At 40.3% G+C, this 22,883-nt stretch overlaps 1 protein-coding gene across 2 annotated transcripts in view; it reads right to left on the bottom strand.

The window, feature by feature from the left end:
* The window catches only part of Slc2a13 (solute carrier family 2 member 13), a 265,113-nt gene that overhangs the window by 59,511 nt on the left and 182,719 nt on the right, over positions 1–22,883 (bottom strand). For both annotated transcript variants that reach the window (XM_060388794.1, XM_060388795.1), the window contains exons 5-6: positions 17,086–17,249; positions 10,340–10,460 (exon numbers count right to left, since the gene is read on the bottom strand). In XM_060388794.1, the coding sequence (XP_060244777.1) occupies positions 10,340–10,460; positions 17,086–17,249 (285 nt within the window). The remainder of the gene's footprint in view (positions 1–10,339; positions 10,461–17,085; positions 17,250–22,883) is intronic.

The following is a 22,883-nucleotide window of genomic DNA, read 5'->3' as shown; positions in this document are numbered from 1 at the left end:
GAGCTTTTCTGCGTAGCTACGTCAATCAAGCACTCATTCTGTCTATAGATATACCTGCTTTTTCCTTCCTTCTAAGAGCTGGGCAGTGTATTTTCTTAAAATAAAAATTTATTAGGAAGAAATCGGTTACTTGAAACTGGGCTAAGTACTAAGGTTCTATGTTAAAAATGCAAAGTCCACTGTCATCCCTAGGACCACTGCACAGCCACAGCAAGGGCTGGACAGCTTTGGTCTGTGGGCTGCAGCAGAGCAATGATCACTGTATGTCGGCTGTCAGTTGAAGGGACTCTGCACACACATAAATGCTCTTGGTAGAGTGACTGGTAGAATGCCAACAGTAATGTAAATGGGGCCTGGAAGGGTCACATTCATGACTGATCACAGTAATTTTACAAACGCTGAAAAATATTTTTTTGCCCATTTCTAATTACATTCTGAAATGCTAAATCTTTTTGAAAACTATGAGACTTTAATTTGGGTTAAATAGGCAAATAAAAATTTAAAAACAAAACTGATGATGAGTGGCTCTAATCATGTGTCTTTTTTTTTCCCCCTCCACAGCTGGCATAACACCTGTACATGGTTAATGTCAGTATCATGTACTGAGGAACAGAACAGAAGCTGAGAAATGGAGAGACTTTTAAATCAAGCCTCTGAGTACACTGACTGTGAGTGGAAACTGCCAAGTCTCCACAATTCCAGCAAATATGGCATTTAGCAAGCACACCGGTTTCCTTCATATTTGACATCACTAAGTGGGGACGACTATCTCAACACATCAATGAGACAAATATGCATAATATATATGTGTAAATGTGTATGTATATGTATTCTTCTAGGAGAATCCATAAAAGCCCCTGGTAGAGTGTCTGGCTCCATGTTAACTATACTGTGAATGATTTCCAAGCACAGGCATGAACCATTTTCTTTTTAACTCATCTCTCATTTGAAACCAAAGAATGAGACAGTGGTTTGGCTGCTTGTTAAGGTTCAGGAAGTGGCAAATGAAGAGATTTTTAATGACTCTTGCAAAGATGGAGGTTAAATATTTTAGATAGACACATTTCTGGTCACCTGGAAATATATTTTTTGTCTGTTTTTTATTTGTTTGTTTTTTTGATCTCTAATGACTATAGAGGGAACTAAACTGTGAAAGCAGTAAAGGCTGTTGGGCCAAGTCAGTTGGCCTTCTTGTTTCAAGCAGAAAAGTGTTAAATATGCTATAAAAATCAGGGGCTCTTGAGCTCCAGTATTGTGGCAAAGCTGTCCAAGCGTCTATCTGCTCACCTCCGCAGAGCAGTGAAACCTCTCTGCCTGACACTGCTTCTAACTGTGCAGTGTAAGCTCACTGATGGTGCCTGATCCTGGCTTTGGAAATCTGCTTTCCCAGGTGCTCCTGGCTGTCCCCACAGGCTCTGCTCAGTGCTTGTGCCTGCAGAGTAAACCTTTTCTCCAAAACTTCCCTGCAGAGCAGACGGTTAAGCTGTCCTCTTCTGTCATTCCTGTCACTCCAGTTTATTCCAGGCAGGATGCACTACCCAGTTGACCTCTGCCTCTTAGAAGCTAAGGGTTTATGTTATCTTCATTTCCATTTCCCCGTGCATTTCTCTGCCTTTTCTGTAATTCATTCAGTCTTGGGCTTTCAATACTTTATCTTTCCCAACGCTAGATTCCCAAGTTACTGTCTGAGGCTGGGCCTCTACGCTGACTCCCTCTCTGAGGGATTTCAAGACATTCATACTTTTTGCTTTTGTAATAGACAATCAAAATGTGTTTTATTAAAGCTGTTGGCAGCTTTTCTTTGTGCTTTTGTGGTATTGGGGTTCCCCTCCAAGACCTCTCACACATGCTGCGGAAGTGCCCCACTACGGAGCCACACCACCGGGTCTGCTTTTGCTACTATTGCTTGATTAACCTGGCTATTTGCATATGTTACTTCAGTTCTGAAGTAACTCTGAGTTCCCGCACCTTTCCACATTTTCCTTGAAAATACAATGCAAAGCCAGGAGCTGTAGCACTTACTTTTAAGTTCGGTGTCCTGAAGCCTGGGGTAGCAGGATGACAAGTTCTAGGTGAGCCTGGGTCACACGGTGAGTCGCTGTCTCAACAACATCATTATCAACAACAACAACAACAGCACACCCAGCCCTAAAACAAACACAAAACATGCAGCCCCGATCGCTCTCAACCTCCCTCTCATTTTTGTCCCTCTCTGCTTTGTCCTAGTTAACTCAGATCAACTCATGACTCAGCTTTGGGAAGCTACCAGGATGTCCTAGGACTCAATGGATAACTCAGTAAGTAAGTAATAGAATAGAAAGAGTTATTATTTTGGCATATAATTGGAGTAATGGCTTTTTAAAGTAGGGCTTTCTACTAAATTGTTTTATTTTCCCAGCAATTAGGTACTAAGCAAAATAACTCAACTTTTGGAGAGTAATGAAATCGACTTTTTTTTAATTTTTTTTTTATTTTTTTATTTTTTTTATCAGTTACATTTTATTAACTCTGTATCCCAGCCGTGTCCCGATCCCTCATTCCCTCCCAGTCCCTCCCTCCCTCATCTCCACCTTGCCCCTTTCCAAGTCCACTGATAGGGGGGACCTCCTCCCCATTCATCTGATCCTGTTTTATCAGGTATCTTCAGGACTGGCTGCAAAGCCCTCCTCTGTGGCCTAACAGGACTGCTCCTCCCTTCGGGGGTGGGGAGACCAAAGAGCCAGTCATTGAGTTCCTGTTAGAAATAGTCCCTGTTCCCCTCACTTTGGGAAACCAATTGGTTACTGAGCTACCACAGGCTACATCTGAGTGGAGGTTCTAGGTTATATCCATAGATGGATATACAGGAGTCTACTGAGCGCATCTGAAAGACTCTAACTAGCAGTGTTTTCAAAGCAAAGACTCATGACCAAACCTTTGGCAGAGTACAGGGAATCATAAGAAAGAAGGGGAGTTAGTCTGATGGGGAAAGGATAGGGGCTCCACAAGGACCAAATATATCTGGGCACAGGGTCTTTTCTGAAATCGACTTTTAAAAAGGACAAAGTAAAGTCCTCTTGGGTTCCATGTGAGGTTGAACTGAGCCACAGCACTGTCTGTTTACATGAAGGGAGAGGCACTTGGTTCCTACTAGAATTTCAGCTATAATGGAGAGGAATATTAATTCATGATGCTTAGGTTCCTCACTGATTATAATAAAACATAGCCAGGCAAACACATTAATGTAATATCAAATGAAACAGTGCAATAAATGACGCCTATTAGCACGATCCAGGCATGCTACGGTAAATGAGTGGAAATGCCTCCACAGACTGATGTATTTGAATGCTTGGCCTTAGTGTGTGTCACTGCTTGAGAGGGGTTAGTAGGTGTGACCTCGTTGGACAAGATACGTCACCGGGGGTGGGCTCTGGGATTTCAAAAGCCCTGCCAGCTCCGGTGTCTCTCTTCTGCCGCCTGTGGATTTAGATGTAGATCCCTTACCTACTTCTGCCTGTGTGCCCCTATGTTTCCTGGCATGAAGATAATGAATTAAACCTCTGAAACTGTAAGCTACTCCCATTAAATGCTTTCATTTATAAGATTTGCTGCGGGATGTAGTGTCTCTTCACAGCAACAAAACACTGACTAACACAGAATTTTGGTACCAGGGAGTAGGATATGGCTTTGACAAGCCTGACCGTGTAGCTTGTTGGCAGAACATGGATTTTAGGACGTTGGTTTAGAAGAGCAGTTGGATGCTTTAAGTATGGGCCATATTTTTAGGGGTGTGGAAGACAGTGGTGCTAAGAGCAATGTAGGTTTTGATGGCCTGGCTCAAGAAGTTTTAGAGGAGAATATTAGTAAGAGGCCTAGAGACTGTTCTTGTGATATTTTAGAGAATGGGGCTGTTGTCTTTTGCTCTGCTCCAGAAAAAAATCTGCCTGAGGCTAAATTGAAGAATTTTGGATTAATGGCCTTGGCAGAGAAGATTTCAAGATGACCCAGTATTGACTCTGTTGTAGGGTTACTAGTGGTCACTCTTACTTAGATCATGATAAAAAAGGAGCAAGCTGAGCAAGGAAAAATATAAAATGTAGAGCTCGAGAGAAAAGGGAACACCAGGAAGTATAATGGTGCTATGTCCAGTGCTCAAAGAGATAAAAAAGTTTAAAGAAAAGCCTGATGATAAATGAAATAAAGAGAATGGTGACCCTCATGGCAAGAGCCCATGCAGCTAAAAAAACAAACAAACAAACAAACAAAAAAAAAAAAAAACTTAAGCAGTGGAGGAAACCATTAACAACAGAAAGCTGGTGAAAATGTAATTGAATGAGAGGCCATGTTCCAGCTCCAGTAAACAGCAGAATTTGGCAGCTTCACCCATGTGGTTCTTGCTTTAGAGTCAAGGATACAAGAAAGGGGTTGTACAATCTTTCTCTACAGGCCAGGAAACTGTCAAAGCCAGGCATGCATCAGGGGTGTCCCTGCATGGAGGCCCAGAGAGGCCCACTGGGAGTGGGCTTTGGGGTTTCAAAAGTGCCAGCCAGTCCTAGAGCCTCTCTTTTCATGCTTCCTGTGCATCCAGATGTAAAACTCTCAACTTTTGCTTGTATGTCACCATGCTCCCTGCCATGATGATAATGGACTAAACCTCTAAAAAATGTAAGCAAGTCCCAACTAAATGCTTTCTTTTATAAGATTTGCTGTGGACATGGTGTCTCTTCACAGCTATAGAACACTACTAAGACACATGATAATTTATTCATTCATTTGTGCATTTTTCCACCATGGCACAACGCAAAATTGATCAGCATATATCAGTATAGACAATATGGATTTCCACAGATGCATAATTTGAAATGTAAGTTATTGGTTTCAATTTCAAAAGCTCACTAAACAGGTATTGTAAATCTAACTAAAGCCCACATGAGCCCTGCACAGTGAAAACATCAAATGAGTACAGAACTCACGTGTAAAATCTATTGTCTCGATGTTTTATAGATTCATTGACATGCTGTAGAGGAGAATAAAGGTGTTCATGGGCCTCACAGAGGATCCTGATGACAGAGCCATGGTGGACGTCGCCAGGGACAATTGAGGGTCAGAACATCCTGCCACAGTCGGTAATTCCACACAGAGAATATCTCAGTTAAGAGGAACTCCACAATGTCTACCCCACTGCTGGGGTCAGATCTAAAGTAGGCATCTTTTCAGGAATTAAGAGCTCACACATTCTGGAGGATGGCTGACCCAGTGTAGAGATGGATAAGAGATGCTGTGTAGTGGTGTCTGAGAATGAGAGCAGTAGCTGAGATATACTGCCAGCTTTGCGTTTTTGTCCCCAGACATCTAGCATTGCTTTGATTAAAAACAAATGATGGGGTTGGTTAAAGAAATCTCAGTGAGTAGAACCATTTCCTGCTCTTGCAGAGGACTCAGGTTCAGTTACTGCCATCCAATTGCAACCAACCACAGTTCCAGTTCCTGGGGATGTCCTCTGTGGACATCATGGACATCAGACATACACATGGTACATGTAAATACATGAAGGCAAAATATTCATACACATAAATTTCTTTAAAAAAAAACAGAAAGTAACAAAAATCTGGGAATATAAGGCAGCCATTTCAAATTCTGACAAAGGTCTAAGGTACTGATTTGTTTCATGGCAGATTCTCCTGGAATTAGGATTTTCCCCCCCAAATCAACACTGCTAAGACAGTAAAGTGTTGGAAGTGACTTATTTTTTGTTTATTTATTATTTAAATTTGTTTATTCATCTGTGCATGAACACAGAATCTCATCTCTGCTTCAAAATGAACTTTGCTACTAAAAATCCTGAAAGACTTTGCATATTAGCTCAATTAAGTGGCACATTCTGTAGCCAGATCATTATGGTGTCTCTGGTTTAATGACCCTCATCATTTGGCACCATTTTCAAAGGAGAGACTTGATAAAGTCCTAGTGTTTATAGTTAGGTTTGTAGACAGATGCTCCTTCTGTGTTTTGTGGCTGGGCTGATTGAAGCATCTCTCTATAATTCTCATAGCTTCAATAGACTTGTCAGGTAGTCAGAGAAAGACCATTAGTTTGACTAAAGAAGGGCATTGGCAGAGCTCTTATGTCGCCTCTGCAAGTCATATAAACTCTCCCCCAAGCTTTTGTATTCTTCCCATACAATCAAATAATATAATATTTTCCTCCTAAGAATGTGCGAGAGTAATTTGACAAAAATTTCCACACAGAATGCGGAATGATTCCTGCAAAAGTAAAGGGTCTAATTCACAGAAATTAATACTATTTTAAAATCAAACTATGCTTAAAAATTTGGCCCATCCATCTTCCTTGCTCAGTAGGTAGGACATGCAGCCCTTATGAACTAGCCACACCTCTTCCTCTAAATCTCTGCACTTAACATTTAAGCAGCCTACCCTGAACATCTCCAAAGATATACTGTCCTCACACTCACCCACATAAATAAACTTCAGATTTGGTTTTGTTTCCTTGGGGCTGCCAGACTTCTCCCAATTCACATCCAAAGACAGGCAGAAACCCCTCTACAAAGCTGGAAGGTAGGGATAATTTCTGAGTGATGCTGTTGAATTCCTTTCTCCTTCCCCACCCAAGTCTTGACTTGATACTCAAGGCCCTTCATTTCCTTCTGCCTCATCTGTAGCCTGGCACTTGTTCCCTAGCAACATCAAAGTCTCCTGGGCCTTCTCTGCTGTGTCGGTCTGAGAATGCCCCATCTACCTTAGAAGAATTAGATCAAGCTCACTGCTGTGAGCTATATCTTTCACATGGGACCCACAAACTTGATGAAAGAAATCTCTATTTCATTAACCTTTTATTAAAATTAAGCATTTCCTTCAATTATGAATGTAGGCAATAAACCCCTGTCAGCAACAGCAATCTAATATCATCAAGTCCCATTACAGTAAATATAGAAATCTCCAAATAGCACTGACATTTCACTAAGATGTTAGAACTATAATGTTGGGGCTGTATCTACCTCTGCCTTTTCATATGTTAAAAATGGGGTATTAATATCATTATATAGCAAGTTTATTAAAGGAAGGATTTTAAGCTGGTTATTAGAAGTGCAGGCCTATAATCCAGAGGCTTAAGTAAGTCCTGCTAGTTTGAGGAAGGAAGGAAGGAAGGAAGGAAGGAAGGAAGGAAGGAAGGAAGGAAGGAAGGAAGGAAGGAAGGAAGGAAGGAAAGAAAGAAGGAAAGAAAGAAGGAAAGAAATAAAGAAAAAAGCAGAGTAGGGCTGAGGCAATAGCTCAGTGGCAGAGAACTTGCCTAGATGTATGTGGCATGTTTGATTCCTTGCATTGCAGCACATACTTTTGGCAACAAATTGAATATAACGGTTTCCTTTGTGATCTGTAGAAAATGATTATGTATTTGAAAATGCCACTCTGTAAAGAGATGGAGAGTGGTGATGGCTCATGTGACATATGCTGCATAAAATTTGTGATTGAACCTCACAGTACATAATGCTATGTCAACAATGTAGGATGATCATACATGGCCTGAAAGGAGAAGAGTGTAGTAAGTCTAGAATCATTATCTTTGAAGTGACCCCTGAGAGGAATGGATAATGAAGGCAACACTGCTTTCCAACACTGCCACAGGGGGAGTAAGCAGGTGAAATCACTGCGTCTTGGTATATGTGTCTGTGAACGTCATTTACAGAAGAAGACAGAGCGAAATCACTGTACAGAAAGGACCATATTAAGCATCTTTGTATCCTTGTATTCTTTCCAGCTATCATTTATGCTCATTTTAATCTCAAATGCGCTTGCAGATATTAGCCAATATATCCGCATTCTACTGCAGTTTTATGATCACGATAACCTCAAGCTATATTCCCTACTACTATCAAGGCTGAAATTCAATCCTGGGTGATTTGAGAGGAAATGAGTAAAGATGTCTTCTATAGACACAGGTAGAGAATTGATCTAACACTTGATGGTGTTAGAGAAGAGGGAAGCATGAGAGGAAGTTAGCGTTTAAAGAAAAACCTGAAACCTAATGGGGAGTGTTTGTAAACTCTGCTCCTCTCCCCTGTACTTTTAAACACCTCCAGCGATGATTCTAGACGAGGGTTCCCACTGAGAACCAGTAAAGAGAAGAGCGCAGTGGGCTGAAGGTACACTCCTCTGCTGAATTTTGACTGACACTGGGCATCAAGTATAATAAGTAATATTTTGAGGAGGTAATGTGCCAGCTGCCACTGGCTTAGTAAAATTATCCAGCTCTCTAGGGAGTCTTCGCTGACCACCTGGACAAGTTGCCTTCCTGCCTTAAGGCAAGAAGACAGAGGCTGAAGGTACTAGAAAAAGCAATGCCTGCAAGCAGTGTTGTGTTATAAGAGGACTCCACATGGGAACTCCATAGGAGAAGCCTGAAGAATAAGCAGTCAGCCAGTGTTCCTAGGGAAGAGGATATGATGTACGTGGACTTTTATTTCCCCAAATGAGGAAGAGAGGTTTAAGTTAGGTTACTTTAAACACTTTGTCCACTTGGGTATCTGTGACTTGATGCTGTGTCTAGAACACAAAGGATGGGAAGCACTGCCCCCGTGAACTACAGTGGAATTACAAAGGTAGCCAAGGTCTCAGTAAAGTTCGCAGCTGCGAGCCAGGTATCACCATATCCGTATCTTTGACGTTCACTTGTAATTGATAGTCTGTACTCAAATTCTCTCTGCTACCACACACTGCATTCCCGCATGCCTATGAAGCATGCTCCTACAGTTCAGTGTGTCCGCAACAACGTATCCTCCTTCTCATTCAGTTCCTGCATTTCTGATGTGAACAGGACCTTTTACCTGACCTTCTCCCTGGCTCCTCCTACAGACGCCTCAGATTCTCAGAAGACTTCTTTCCCTTTTAGCTCCTGGTTAATCTGTTACTTTTAATTCCTATTGATTTTTCTCTTGATTATGTTGAGAATCTATCTCATCTTCTAAATCTCCAATGTTACCAGCATAGTCCAGGCATCTCTCATGGAAATCTGTAACAGCTGGCCTTCGTATTTGACTGCTTGGTGTTTGTGGACCCATACATCCAGAGAGACAGTATAGCATGAAAATTTTGGGTAAGTCACTCCTCTGGTTAAAAATCTCTCCATGCATGCATGTTCATGTTCTCATGATGAAGAACAAAAAGCTGTGACATTTTGGATGATCTGGCCTTTTCATGGCCTCATTTTAAACTACTGCACTCTCACTGGCCCATGGTTATAGTCGATTTTTTTTTTATTACATCTGCTGCTATTCTTGATGGGGTTACTCCACTTGCCTTTCCAGGGCTCAGCTCACACACTCCTCTCCCAAAGCTAGCCTCCTCTGAGCCCCACTATTCCAATCTTCCCTTCTGTTACTGTTTTTAATAATTACATCAGAAGCCTTAACACTTACCAGGAACTTATACATGCAAGCACTGTTTTAGGCATTTTCTACATGTTACTTCATCTTTACTACAACCTCATAGGTCCTCACTTTGTAAGTATCCAATAGATGCTTTCAAGTGTATAAAGAATGTGTAAGATAAAATCATAGTTCGCGGGCACCTTGAGGTTCTGGAACTGTTTGCCTTAGGGAATAGCTGTGTCTAAAGAGCTTTAGATGCTAGCGTGTGTATATTAAGGCTATGCTACAAATAACCAATCAGCCAGCGTTTGAGAAAAACATTCCTTAGGAAAGGTCTGAATTCTCACAGCTGTCCAAAGTTGTCTCAGAGCTTTCAGTAACTCACCTGTACCTTCTTCAGTCCACCTGGCAGTCCATTCATTATCACACAATGTTCACACCATTAGACTTCCAGAGCTCTAAGGCCAAACTTGGACATGCTGTTTTCTTTCCCATTCACTTCCTCCTCCTGATCCCTCTGGAAGAGCAACAGTGCTGGGGAGCTTCTTGCTACGTTTGAAGCAAGGAGTGCTAGTGATGAGCCTCAGTGGAAAACGCATGTCCAGTGAGCATGTGCAGTAGGCTGAGTCCAACAGCTGACAGAAGCTATTCATTTTGCCCACAATATCAACACCAGCAGGCAATTTTGCTATGTTACTGATGTGGTATTAATCCCCAATCTTAGGTTTCAGAGAAACATACATCACCAAGATTGTGTCAAACATCTCGTTTTGCTTCAGTGCTTTTTTTTTTTTTACATTTTGTCTTTGAAGATTATGGTTTTCATACTGATGTTTCCTGACAACTTTTCCTACCACAATCCCTTCAGACACAAATCTGCAAACTCAGGAATCTCCTATTCATCTAAGTTTTAGAAATGTTAAAAAAAAATTGACCATAATTGGAATAAGAAGAGGAAACATAATAAAGTCTCACCTGTATCCTGTGCAGGTGGCATTTTGACCCGAAGGAGCCACTGGTTTGAAAGTGACTCGTGGTGAAACCTGGGCTGAGAGCAGAAATCCCAAAGCAAGAATAATAAGTGCTACTGTGGTACCTGAAAACAAAAAAATACACTTTTTATTGAAGAGCATTGACAGCATTATTTCAACACAGACTTGGTTTGACATCATAGCTATAAATAAGACTCCTTGAAACATTTCCCCTCAGTTAAAAAATGATTTATCATGTAAAGTAATGGTCAGAAAAATTCACTAGCCCACACCCATTGTGAAACTCAAAAAAAGCAGAATTCAAAGCAAATCCAGTTGTGAGCCAGAGTAAATTAGTAATGATTTTCTAATAATGAATTAAGCATCCAAAAAAATAAAAAATCTACAATTGCTGATAACTCTCAAAAAAAAAATCAATGAAAATAACCCTCATTGTCAAGTAACTAACATAATTAGAAGCACAAAAGGAAAGATATGTATATCTAGTATTCCTATCAGAGCCAAAAAATTCTTCCAATGACATTTGATCAGGTAGGATTTGAATTAGCCAAAAAAGTACTAGACTGATTATTTATAAAGCAGGTGAAAATTTACTGCCTATTAAAAAGGGAATGCCACACACAAAATGACTTCTCCTGCTAATTTGTCAACCAAAGAACCCGAGTAAATGGCTGTGTTCTCCAGTTTCTTTCATAGCACATTGCTATGAATTGAGTACAGAGTTTCATCAGGAAACTTTGATACTTTAAGATGAGGAAGAAAGATGGCACCTTCTTTTTTAAACTTGTCAGAGAATCAGTGTCCATGAAGATTTAACATACATTTATTAGAATTTTTCATGTCTTTCTGTCCTCTTAGCTCTGTGACAGTAGGCTCAATGTAACATTTAAATAAATATATTTAAAATATACACACATCTTTGCCACAGGAAGTACTGCCTAGGCAGAATGGATTTTACAATGTTGAATATTTTTGTTCAAGACAAAAAATATGTCAAGACTCTCAAATTTCAGGGCTTGGATCAGGATATGCAGTTATCCCCCATGGGGGAGTCGGCAAATGGAACAGTGTACCTGAACTATCTGTCTCTAAAACTTGCTAACATGAAAAATGCACACCGGGTCATCCTGGACACAGAGACCTCTCAATGGCTAGAGTTTATACAACACCTGGGACAGTCTGAACCCCAGTGGCTGGAACTCCTACATCATCCTGGGCACTCTGAAACCCAAAGACTAGTGGTTCTGGACCAGCAGCCCCTGGAAGCCCCATTGATTTTTATCTTAACCCAATTGTGAAGGAAGTAAAAATTTAAAAGCTAGTGTTACACATTTACATTAATTGTATGAGGAAAATTTGTAGATCTTGGCTTCCAACTGAAGGAAATTCCTGGATGCACCCTGACCTCAGAGTCATACCAAAAGATGGGGATCAGAGCTCCACATGTGACTATGTTGCCCAAACAAGGATAAAAGCCCTTAGATCAAAATAAACTCCCCGAGGACGATAGCTCCTTAAATGTTTCTGTTTATGGTCTAAATTTGAAAACTGCCTAGTCCTTTTGTCTTCTTCATTTTGTTATATCATGAAACTACCTGAATCATCCATGTCATTAGAACTTATTAGTACTCATCATTAGTGCAGCGATGGTCAACAGATTCATTGCTGTCGTAGAATTTGACGTTCATATATGATGTCTTAGGACAGAAGGTTTTGTAATTCTCTTTACTTTAAAAAAATTCTTCATACAACTCTGACTTGCTTGGTTAGGGTTACACCAAGGTACTTTATGTCATTTGTGGCTATTGTGAAGGGTGTTGTTTCCCTAATTTCTTTCTCAGCCCTTTTGTCTTTTGTATACAGAAGGGCTACTGATTTTTGATTTTCAAATTTTGTGGCATATAGGTTTTTGAAGTAAGAACTAATGATTGCTTGGATTTCCTCAGTGCATGGTACTGGCATAGAAACAGAATGGTGGATCAATGGAACCGAACAGAAGACCCAGAAATAAACCCCCACACTTATGGACACCTGATCTTTGACAGAGATGCCAAAACCATACAATGGAAAAAAGATAGCATCTTCAACAAATGGTGCTGGTTTAACTGGATATCTACATGTAGAAAATGCAAATAGATCCATACTTATCACCCTGCACAAAACTAAAGTCCAAGTGGATCAAAGACCTCAATATAAAACCAGACACATTAAATTGGTTAGAAGAAAAAGTGGGGAAGACCCTAGAACTCATTGGTACAGGAGACAACTTCCTCAACAGCACAGGCTCTAAGAACAACAATCAATAAATGGGACCTCATGAAACTGAAAAGCTTCTGTAAAGCAAAGGACACCGTCATCAAAACAAAATGAATGTCTACAGATTGGGAAAGAATCTTCACCAACCCTTTATCTGACAGAGGGCCAATATCCAGTATATATAAAGAACTAAAGAAGCTGAAAAGCAACAAACCAAGTAATCCAATTAAAAAATTGGGAACAGAGCTAAACAGAGAATTCTCGATAGAGGAATATCAAATGGCAGAGAAACACTTAAAGAAATGCTCAACCTCATTAGCCATTAGGGAAATGCAAATCAAAACAACCCTAAGATTTCACCTTACACCCATCAGAATGGCTAAGATCAAAAACTCAAGAGACAACACATGCTGGAGAGGTTGTGGAGAAAGGGGAACCCTCCTCCACTGCTGGTGGGAATGTAAACTTGTACAACCACTCCGGAAAGCAATCTGGTGCATTCTCAGACAACTAGGAATAATGCTCCCTCAAGAACCAGTCATACCACTCCTAGGCACATATCCAAAAGAGGCTCAAGTACACAATAAGGACATTTGCTCAGGCATGTTTGTAGCAGCTTTATTTGTAATAGCCAGAACCTGGAAACAACGCAGATGCCCCTCAAGTGAAGAATGGATACAGAAATTGTGGTACATCTACACAATGGAATATTACTAAGCAATGAAAAACAAGGAAATCGTGAAATTTGCAGGTAAATGGTGGGACCTGGAAAGGATCATTCTGAGTGAGCTGTCCCAGAAACAGAAAGACACACATGATATATACTCACTCATATAAACATATAATATAGGATAAACCTACTAAAATCTGTACATCTAAAGAAACTGATCAAGAGGGAGGACCCTGACTAAAATGCCCAATCCCTATCCTGAAAGGCAAAGAGGATGGACATCAGAAGAAGAAGAAAACAGGAAACAAGTTAGGAACCTGCCACGGAGGGCCTCTGAAAGGCTCTGCCCTGCAGACTATCAAAGCAGATGCTGAGACTTATGGCCAACTGTTGAGCAGAGTGCAGGGAATCTTATGAAAGAAATGGGAGTTAGTAAGATCTGGAGAGGACAGGAACTCCATAAGGAGAGCAACAGAACCAGAAAATTTGAACATAGGGGTCTTTCCAGAGACTCATTCTCCAACCAAATACCATGCATAGAGATAACCTAGAACCCCTGCACAGACATGGCCCATGGCAGTTCAGTGTCCAAGTGGGTTACATAGCAATGGGAAGAGGGACTGCCTCTGACATAAACTGATTGGCCTGCTCTTTGATCACCTTCCCCTGAGCAGGGAGCAGCCTTAGGAGGCCACAGAAGATGACAATGCAGCCACCCCTGAGATTTGAAAGACTAAGATGATAAGGAAGAAGAGGGGGACCTCCCCTATTAGTGTACTTGGGGAGGGGTAGGCGTGAAGAAGGGGGAGGGAAGGTGAGATTAGGAGGGGAGGAGGGAGGGGTTTATGGGGGGGATACAAAGTGAATAAAGTACAACTAATAAACGTTAAAAAAAATTCTTCCCTTTACATCCCTATCAAAGCCATCCTTCTCCTCCTGGTCCCATCCTCCCACCCTCTTCCTTTTCTCCCCTCCCCTTCTCCTCAAAAAAGTGGAGCACCCCACCACTAGCCCACTCAGGCATATCAAGTAGCATCAGTATGAAGCACATCCACTTTCAATGAGGCCCATCAAGGCAGCCCAGCTAGGGGAAAGTGATACCAAAGCAGGCAACAGAGTCCATGTCAGAGACAGTCCCCTCTCTAATTGCTAGAAGACCCTCATGAAAACCAAGTTGCTCATCAGCTATATTTGTGTAGAGGACCTAGGTTCACTCAATGGTGGTTCTTTGTTCGGTGGTTCAGTCTCTGTGAGCCCCCATGATCCTTGGTTAGTCAACTCTGTTAGTCTTCTTGTGGAGTTCTTAGCCCCTTCAGTTCCCTCTACCCTTCCTTCAATTCTTCCACAAGACTCAGCCTAATGTTTTGTTGTGTTTCTCTATCTTTTTCGATCTACTCCTAAGCAGAGCCTCTCACAAGACACTTATGCTAGTCTCCTGTCTGCAAGCATAGCAGAGTATCATTAATAGTGTCAGGAGTTGGCTCTCTCCAATGGGCTGGGCCTCAAGTTGACCTAGTCATTCTTTGGCCCTTCCCTCAATCTCTGCTCCATTTTTTCTCCTGTACACCTTCTTGGCAGGGTAAATTTTGGTTTGAAGGTTTTATAAGTGGGTTGGTGTCCTCCTTCCACTGGAAGTCCTGCCTGGGTACTGGAGGTGGATACTTTAGTCTCATATTCCCTGCTGCCAGGAGACTCAGCTACAGTCATCCCCATATCTTCCCAGGAGCCTACCCCCTCGCACACAGGTCTCCAGCTTGTCCCAGATGTTCCTCACTTTTTAAGAGAAATGTGTGATTCAGAGAGGACTGCTCAGACATGGGTTTAAGCCAATAGTAAGTCTTTATTAGCCAGCCAGTGACTATACTGGGTATTTGGGACTGCAGTATAGTCCCAAGCCTTTCTAAGGATAAGCTTTTAAACACAAAAACAATGTCCTCAGTTAACAAAAATAGTCAGAATCAGAACTATAGAAGTCTAAAAGCATGATTAGCACATTTTGAGACTTTCCCAGAACTATGGACATTGATGGATAAGGTTTTTTGTTTTAGCTTTGGCAGGTGATACTGTCTACTTGCTGAGTTTTACAGCCTGGATGGCACTTCCATCATGGAGTAGGTTGTGCTAAGGTCTAGGGCCCTATTACAATAAACATTTCTCTTAACCAAGTATACTCGTTCATTTTGGATTTTTGGTAAAACTCTCCTAATACAGATATTCTCTTTGGAAAGTAAAATATGTTGGATAAATATCATTCTGGAAAAAAAAAACATTTGGTGTAACAAGTTACATAAATTAATTGGCATAGGGTTTGGTTCATGAGTAATTACTCAGTAGAAGTAATTTTTCTTTCCCAGATCCCAGCTCTCATAAATGTGCCTTAATTCTACCAGGGGAAGTTACTGCAGACCACATTTTTGTGGCTCAGACAGGGTCCAAGAAACCACCCTTTCAAATACATAGTCTTGCCTATGCTGAGGGATATATCCTATCAGAGATGTTTTCATGAATATTATACCACAGAATACATGGTGAAAAAAACTACGGCATTTGTACTTTCCTAAGACTTAGCAGTCTTAGCAATCTTAGCAATCAATATCTTGATTTAGATAGAGCCCTTCCACTATTCATGGAAAGAAAAAACTGTTTTACAGTTTGCTAAAAAAAAAAAAAAGAAGAAGAGTTTTAGTTCTTTAAACAAGTCAATATAATACTAACATATCTGAAAACTATAAAGTGTTCCTTACTGAAAATACTTATGGAGTACATAGTTCACATTTCTTTTCATTAGAAGTGTCTTTGACTAGGATTAAATATTTTTCAGTAATTTTTAAAAAATTATTAAAAAAAAACTATCCCAAGTTATTTGTGATGGGTTTATCATGGTTTTCACTTGATTAGATGTGAGATCATAAAGAGATACAGCTCTGGGCAGGTCTATAAATAAAAAGGTATTTGTAAGTACATTAGCTGAGGAAAAAGAATGAAAGAATTGAACTCCCAGTAACTGAGATTGGAAATCAGAATGTGTTTTCTCACTAAAAACTGTATTAAGTGCTAAAGCAGTTTTGTGAGATGAAATTTGGTTTTAGATATAATTTTGTTTTAGTAGAATTTAGTAAATGCTATGCTAAACTCTTTTATGTTTGAGTATAAAACATATTTTACTTCAAATATAAGGTTGCTATGGGAAGACAGCCAAATGTGTTTGTACATTTGAAAAAAATATAAAATACCTGATGTAATCATGTAATGACAATGTTAAAGGTGGGTCTCTTTACAGAATCCTTTACAGAGGAACAGTAGGTTTTTCCTTATTTTGCTATCACATCAAACACATTTTACCCATCAAGTTTTGCCCTAGAATTTTGGCCTGTTTCAAAAAGTCTTTTCTTGTTTTGTGAAGGAAGATTCTTATATTTGTTTCCACAGTATTCCAAAATAAAAAATACAATGTTGCAAAATAATATCATAAATGATAAGCATGTCAAAGAAGGCAAAAGAAAACTGTGGCTATGCTCTTCACTTCTCCTTCTCCTGGCAGCTCTCCAACTGTTGACAGAAATACATCCCCAGTAAATGTTTCCTTACAGCTAATGCCTTTCCTGTCACAGTCTTGTTTCTAGCCACTTATCCCAGAACTAGTTAAAGGATTTTAGCTTTATTTATTTGCTTTCTGTCAATCATTTTAGTTCTGTGCTCTCTGGCTCACAATTTCACTCTCAGATGCTGCTGTTCTCCTTTGAGAGAGTCACCGTCACTTCTGGAAGGTATTTTAAAGCAGGATTCTACATCCAGGCACCTACCTGCCAAACTACCAAACGTAAGCTTCCTGCGACCCACTTTCTCAACAAGCCAGACTCCAACTAGTGTGAAAATGAAATTGGTGAAGGCTGTAACCGAAGCCAGCCATATTGCAAGTCTGTCATCTTCCACTCCAGACATCTGCAGGATGGTTGCGCTGTAGTACCTGCAGGCAAAGAACAAAAGGATTGCTGTTGGTAATTATTCAAGAAAACTATCAATCAAACAGAAAGGTGCAGCCACCTGAAAAAAAAAAAGGCTAACTATACTAACAGCATTGTCAAAAAGAATTCATGAAAGCCCTTTAAAGAATCATAATGGAGGGACATTCTCAGGCACAGTTATTCCAAAGAGAGAGGGTTGAGTGCCTCCAAGATGACGTACCAGCTCTAACACAGTAGCAGCCAACACGCTCACTAAAGCCATCAAGGATGAGCTCTAAGGCTGTGAATAAAGAGAGTGAATGTAACCACGGTGACCACGGTGGTGGTGACCACCTGAAGGATCTCTGTAAACAAGTTGCAGGAGAAGGGTCTCAGCACGCACTTAGCTTTGTACAAGATGAGGCACTGGCCTACTCACAAGAGAATGCTTCACTGCTTTCTGGGATACTGTGTTCTTCTGGGTGGTCTAGTCTCTAGCATGATCTATTTTTCTTGTTTAACACGAATTGTATGGGACAATAATTTTCTCATGAGATGCTTTTCTATCAGAAGAATTCAAACGCCAGCTGTGCATTCTGACCTGTGGCTTTGTCTAGCTTTGAGGCATCCTAAACTTGACAGTGGGTGTTTAAGCAGTACTAAAATCAAGTTGGTTATTTTCATAGTAAAGAAAAAAAAAATCTGTAAGCTTCTAGATATTTATCAATACTTACATAATATTTCAAAAATAAAAATGCCTTAAATATGTCTCTTTGATTCATCAATGGCTTGTTTACTAGTTCTTGAATTAATGAGGATGAGGCTCTTAGATGAAATATTAACAGCATCACAGCTCATTCATCTCGACAGAGCATTTTTCTTTTTAAAAATAGCAATCCAAATTTATAAATTACTGTGGAACATGAAGGATATATTTTACTGATCACACTAACAATTACACAAACCATTTGAAGATTCTGAACGATGACAGCTGTTACAAAACCATAAATTCCCAGTGGAATAACTCCTATCATGCAAATTGTGAATGTTTTCAAAGGATAATATGATGAAAAAAAAATCTGTGAAAGGGATCCATTCCATCCAAACAATGCTTTTTCAAGTTTTTCAAGAACAATTTTCAAGTTCTGCTCGACAGCAAGGGAGTTTGTGTCATCTACAGAAGAAAATGAGCACCCACTGTAACAAGGCAGAGCTATTCAGAAAAATTCAAATATGGTAATACTGAAATGACTTGATAACAACATGTTCATAGCAGCTTTATTTGCAACAGCCAGAATCTGGAAACAACCAGAACCCAGTCTTCATTAATTTATTCATTAATTATAATTTATTCACTTTGTAGCCCAGCTGTAGGCCCCTCCCAATCCTACTCTCCTTCTGTCTTCTCCTCCCATGCCCCTTCCCTAGTCTACTTATAGAGGAAGTCCTCTTCCCCTTCCATCTGATCCTAGCCTATCCAGTCTCATCAGGACTGGCTGCACTGTCTTCCACTGTGACCTGGTAAAGCTGCCCCACCCCTCAGGGGGAGGTGATCCAAGAGCCAGCCACTGAGTTCATGTCAGAGACAGTCCCTGATCCCATTACTAGGGAACCTACTTGGACACTGAACTGCCATGGGCTACATCTGTGCAGGAGTTCTAGGTTATCTCCATTCATGGTCCTTGGTTGGAGTATCGGTCTCAGAAAAGGCCCCTGGTTATGTTTTGGTTATGTTGCTCTTCTTGTGGAGCTCCTGTCCTCTCCAGGTCTTACTATCTCCCCCTTCCCTGCACTCTGCTCAAAGTTTGCTTATGAGTCTCAGTATCTGCTTTGATACATTGCTGGGTAGAGTCTTTCAGAGGCCCTCCTGTGGTAGGCTCCTGTCCTGTTTCCTGTTTTCTCCTTCTTCCAATGTCCATCCCTTTAGTCTTTCTGAGTGAGGATTAATCATCTTACCCAGGGTCCTCCTTCTTGCTTAGCTTTTTAGGTGTACAGATTTTAGTATGTTTATCCTACATTATAGGTCTAGTATCCACTTATAAGTGTGTATATACTCTGTGTGTCTTTCTGCTTCTGGGATACCTCACTCATGATGATCCTTTCTAGTTCTCACCATTTGCCTGCAAATTTCATGATTTCCTTGTTTTTCATTGCTGAGTAGTATTCCACTGTATAAATGCACCACAATTTCTCTATCTATTCCTCCATTGAGGGATAACTGGGTTGTTTCCAGGTTCTGGCTATTACAAATAAAGTTGCTACAAACATGGTGGAGCAAATGTCCTTACTGTGTACTTGACCTTCTTTTGGGTATATGCCTAGGAGTGGTATAGCTGGATCTTGAGGAAGCACTATTCCCAATTGTCTGAGAAAGCACCAGATTGATTTCCAGAGTGGTTGTACAAGTTTACATTCCCACCAGCAGTGGAGAAGGGTTACCCTTTCTCCACATCCTCTCCAGCATGTGTTGTCACTTGAGTTTTTGACCATAGCCATTCTGATGGGTGAAGGGTGAAATCTCCAGATTGTTTTTGATTTGCATTTCCTTGTTAACTAAGGATGTTGAGCATTTAAGTGCTTTTCTGCCATTTGATAGTCCTCTATTGAGAATTCTCTGTTTAGCTTTGTACCCCATTTTTTAATTGGATTATTTGATTTGTGACTGTTTAATTTCTTGAGTTCTTTATATATTCTGGATATTAGCCCTCTGTCAGATATAGAATTGGTGAAGGTCCTTTCCCAGTCTGTAGGCTGTTGTTTTGTTCTGATGACAGTGTCCTTTGCTTTACAGAAGCTTTAATGATTTATTGATTGTTGATTTTAGAGGCTGTGCTGTTGGTGTTCTGTTCAGGAAATTGCCTCCTGTGCCAATGAGTTCAAGACTCCTCCCCACCAGTTTTCATGTTTTCAGGGCCAGCACTTTACTAACAGCCATTTGCCCAGCCCCCAAAACAGGACTTTAAACATGACCATAAATAACTTGTGAGATTTTTATCCTAACATTTACAGTTAGGATAAAATATAGTTACAGAAACTATATTTCCCTTCATCCTTTATTGTATCTTTTATCTTCCACTTGGGTCCATCTAACACCTCATTAGAGAAGATTAGAGGGACAAAGGTGACAGTCTATTTAAAATTCCTCTCAGGAGTCTTCAGAGGTTGAGAAAAGGGCAGGCTATGACATTTGCTTCCCGAAAAGAACTGCTTGCAGCAAAAGAGGATAAAAAGAAGGATATTTGGCTGTCATGGCCTCAGAGTTTGGTTGTGAGTAAAAGTCTGCCAGAATATTTTTATTCCATTAAAAAGGTAACATTTTAGAGCATTGTTCACAAAAATATGATCATGCAAAACTATATTTTTAGCATATACTAGTTATGACTCAACATTTCCAAGGACTCACGAACTAAGAGAGCAGATCAAGAGTGGTGCAGAGAGTAGTGTGAGAAAAAATAGAGAGCTCATCTATTCAAAGAGCAAAACAAAACAAAATGGTAAGTGTTCATTTTCTATTTAGGCATTCCTTTTTAATTCTCTCAGTGGCTAATTTTCTACAGTGGTTACATACTACTTAAATTTTTTCTATGAAATAGTAAAATTTTATATATTAGAATATGCCACATATTCAGTCACCATCAGCCTCCAGCAATGATCTAAATCTACTATTATTTTACATAAACCAAACATAAAATAAACACTAGAAGTAAGGAGAGGAAGACCTCCTCTATCAGTGGACTTTGGGAGGGGCATGGATGGAGAAAGGGGAGGGAGGGTGGGATTGAGAGGGGAGGAGAGATGAGGAGGGAGGGAGCTACAGGGGGGATACAAAGTGAATAAACTATAATTAATAAAAATTAAAAAAATAAATAAGCCCTAGGAACTGACACACATATGTTTGCATTTAGTCAACTTAAGTATTTTCTGAAATATGAAATAGCAATTAACACACAGTAGTGTTAATGGTGATGCAAGTATTTTCAGGGCCTATTAGATACCAAACACAGAGGGAAAGATAAAAAGATGGGGGAGACTTAACATTCCACAGAGGGAGACCACCAGGTCCCCCCAAGCTAGAAGCCAAAAGAAAAGACAAAGTGGCATTTGAACATGAAGACAGTCATTAATCCTATCTCACCACCCAGACACATACTTGGTGATTCCAATAAACCAGCATGGTCCTGGCTGGGAGGCTGAACATGGCACTGTAACCTCCTTCTCCCTTTACTCATCCAAGAAGCACTTGAGCACGACTCACCTCCACTTTGACTCATTTCCCAAAATCTCTAACTTAAAGTTTATTTCACTTCATTACTTTTCTTAAGCACTTTCTTATTTAAGCACTCTTAAACTTTGTTTGAAATGTGGAGAGTTTAAAACTACTTTTGAAAAAGTCTTACTAAAAAGACTTTTGAACTACTAAAATAGTTTAGAACTACTAAAATAAAATCAATTTTATTTCTCTTTCCCCGAATATCAGAGAAAGAAACCAGATCAATTTTTAATAGCCTGGGAACTAGTTGAGCTGGAACAGCCCTGGGGAGAGGAACTGCAAAGAGAAGCCTGGCATGTCCATGCATTATTAAACAGTAAATTAGACTGCCTGTTTGGTGTGGGCATTCTGACAGTGCTGTGTTCTTTGATGTTCAAATGAAAAGGCCCCAGAACTGTGCTTGATTCACTCCAATCCACATGAGCGTCACAACAACACATGCTTCTACATGCTCTGTATTAACCTCTTTGTTTTCTGTATAGAAAGTATTTTCATTTTCAATTTCTATTTCTAGAGGATTAAAGCCAAGGAAACCCACATCTCCACTGAAAACTCAATGTCAGCAAAGATATACCTGGAGTATGCTTTACCAAGAAGGTCCTTTCTTAGACACTGAACACAGAGGGGAGGAGAGTCCTCAATTCCCTCCATCCTACCACCGTCAATGTTCACTGAGGAAGTATTATATACTGAGAAGGAGTGGAATATATGTGTATGTGTATGTGTGTGTGTGTGTGTGTGTGTGTGTGTGTGTATGCACACATATATATTACTGCTTATTTATTTAGTTAGCTCCTCTTGCGGTTTTAAGATAAGGTTTCGTTATGTGGTCTAGGCTGGCTTTGAATTAATTTAGTTCACAATGGCCTTGAACTACAAGGCAGTGCTCTTCTGGTCTCAGCTTTCTGAGGTGTGCTCCAGCTCAACAGACCTCCAGCCCAGGGTCACTGACACAGTCACACTAAGCCATGTCATTTTGAGTCCCACGCAATTATGGCTGGCCTAGAGCTTGCAGTAAACGCTGTTGCCTCAGCCTCTCTAGTGCTTAGCTTATAGACACGTGCCAACACACATGGCTCTGGGTAGGAGTGTTTTGTAAGTACTCTTTCCCTTGTAGCTACTTCTATTTTGATAATCAAATTTAATGCCTGAGGTGATTATTACAATTCCACGGGAAAGTAACACTGTTCTGTTGTGAAGTTCATTGCTGTATTTTTCTGAAATCCCTTAAATTTTTTTTTTTCTTCTTGTCACAAAGGCAGAGAAATGACAGCATCTCTTGTGTGAAGATAAAAGAGCTTTGACCTGGAGCGGAGGAACATATGGTTTTGCTCGCCACTTGCTTGCCACCCTCTTCTGGCTTTGTTTGTGAGAAACATCGGGTAGA

The sequence above is a fragment of the Meriones unguiculatus genome, chromosome 8, assembly GCF_030254825.1.
Source record: "Meriones unguiculatus strain TT.TT164.6M chromosome 8, Bangor_MerUng_6.1, whole genome shotgun sequence".
In the NCBI taxonomy this organism is placed as follows: domain Eukaryota; kingdom Metazoa; phylum Chordata; class Mammalia; order Rodentia; family Muridae; genus Meriones; species Meriones unguiculatus.
Note: the sequence above shows the minus strand (reverse complement) of the source record. Positions and strands in the feature narration are given on the sequence as shown.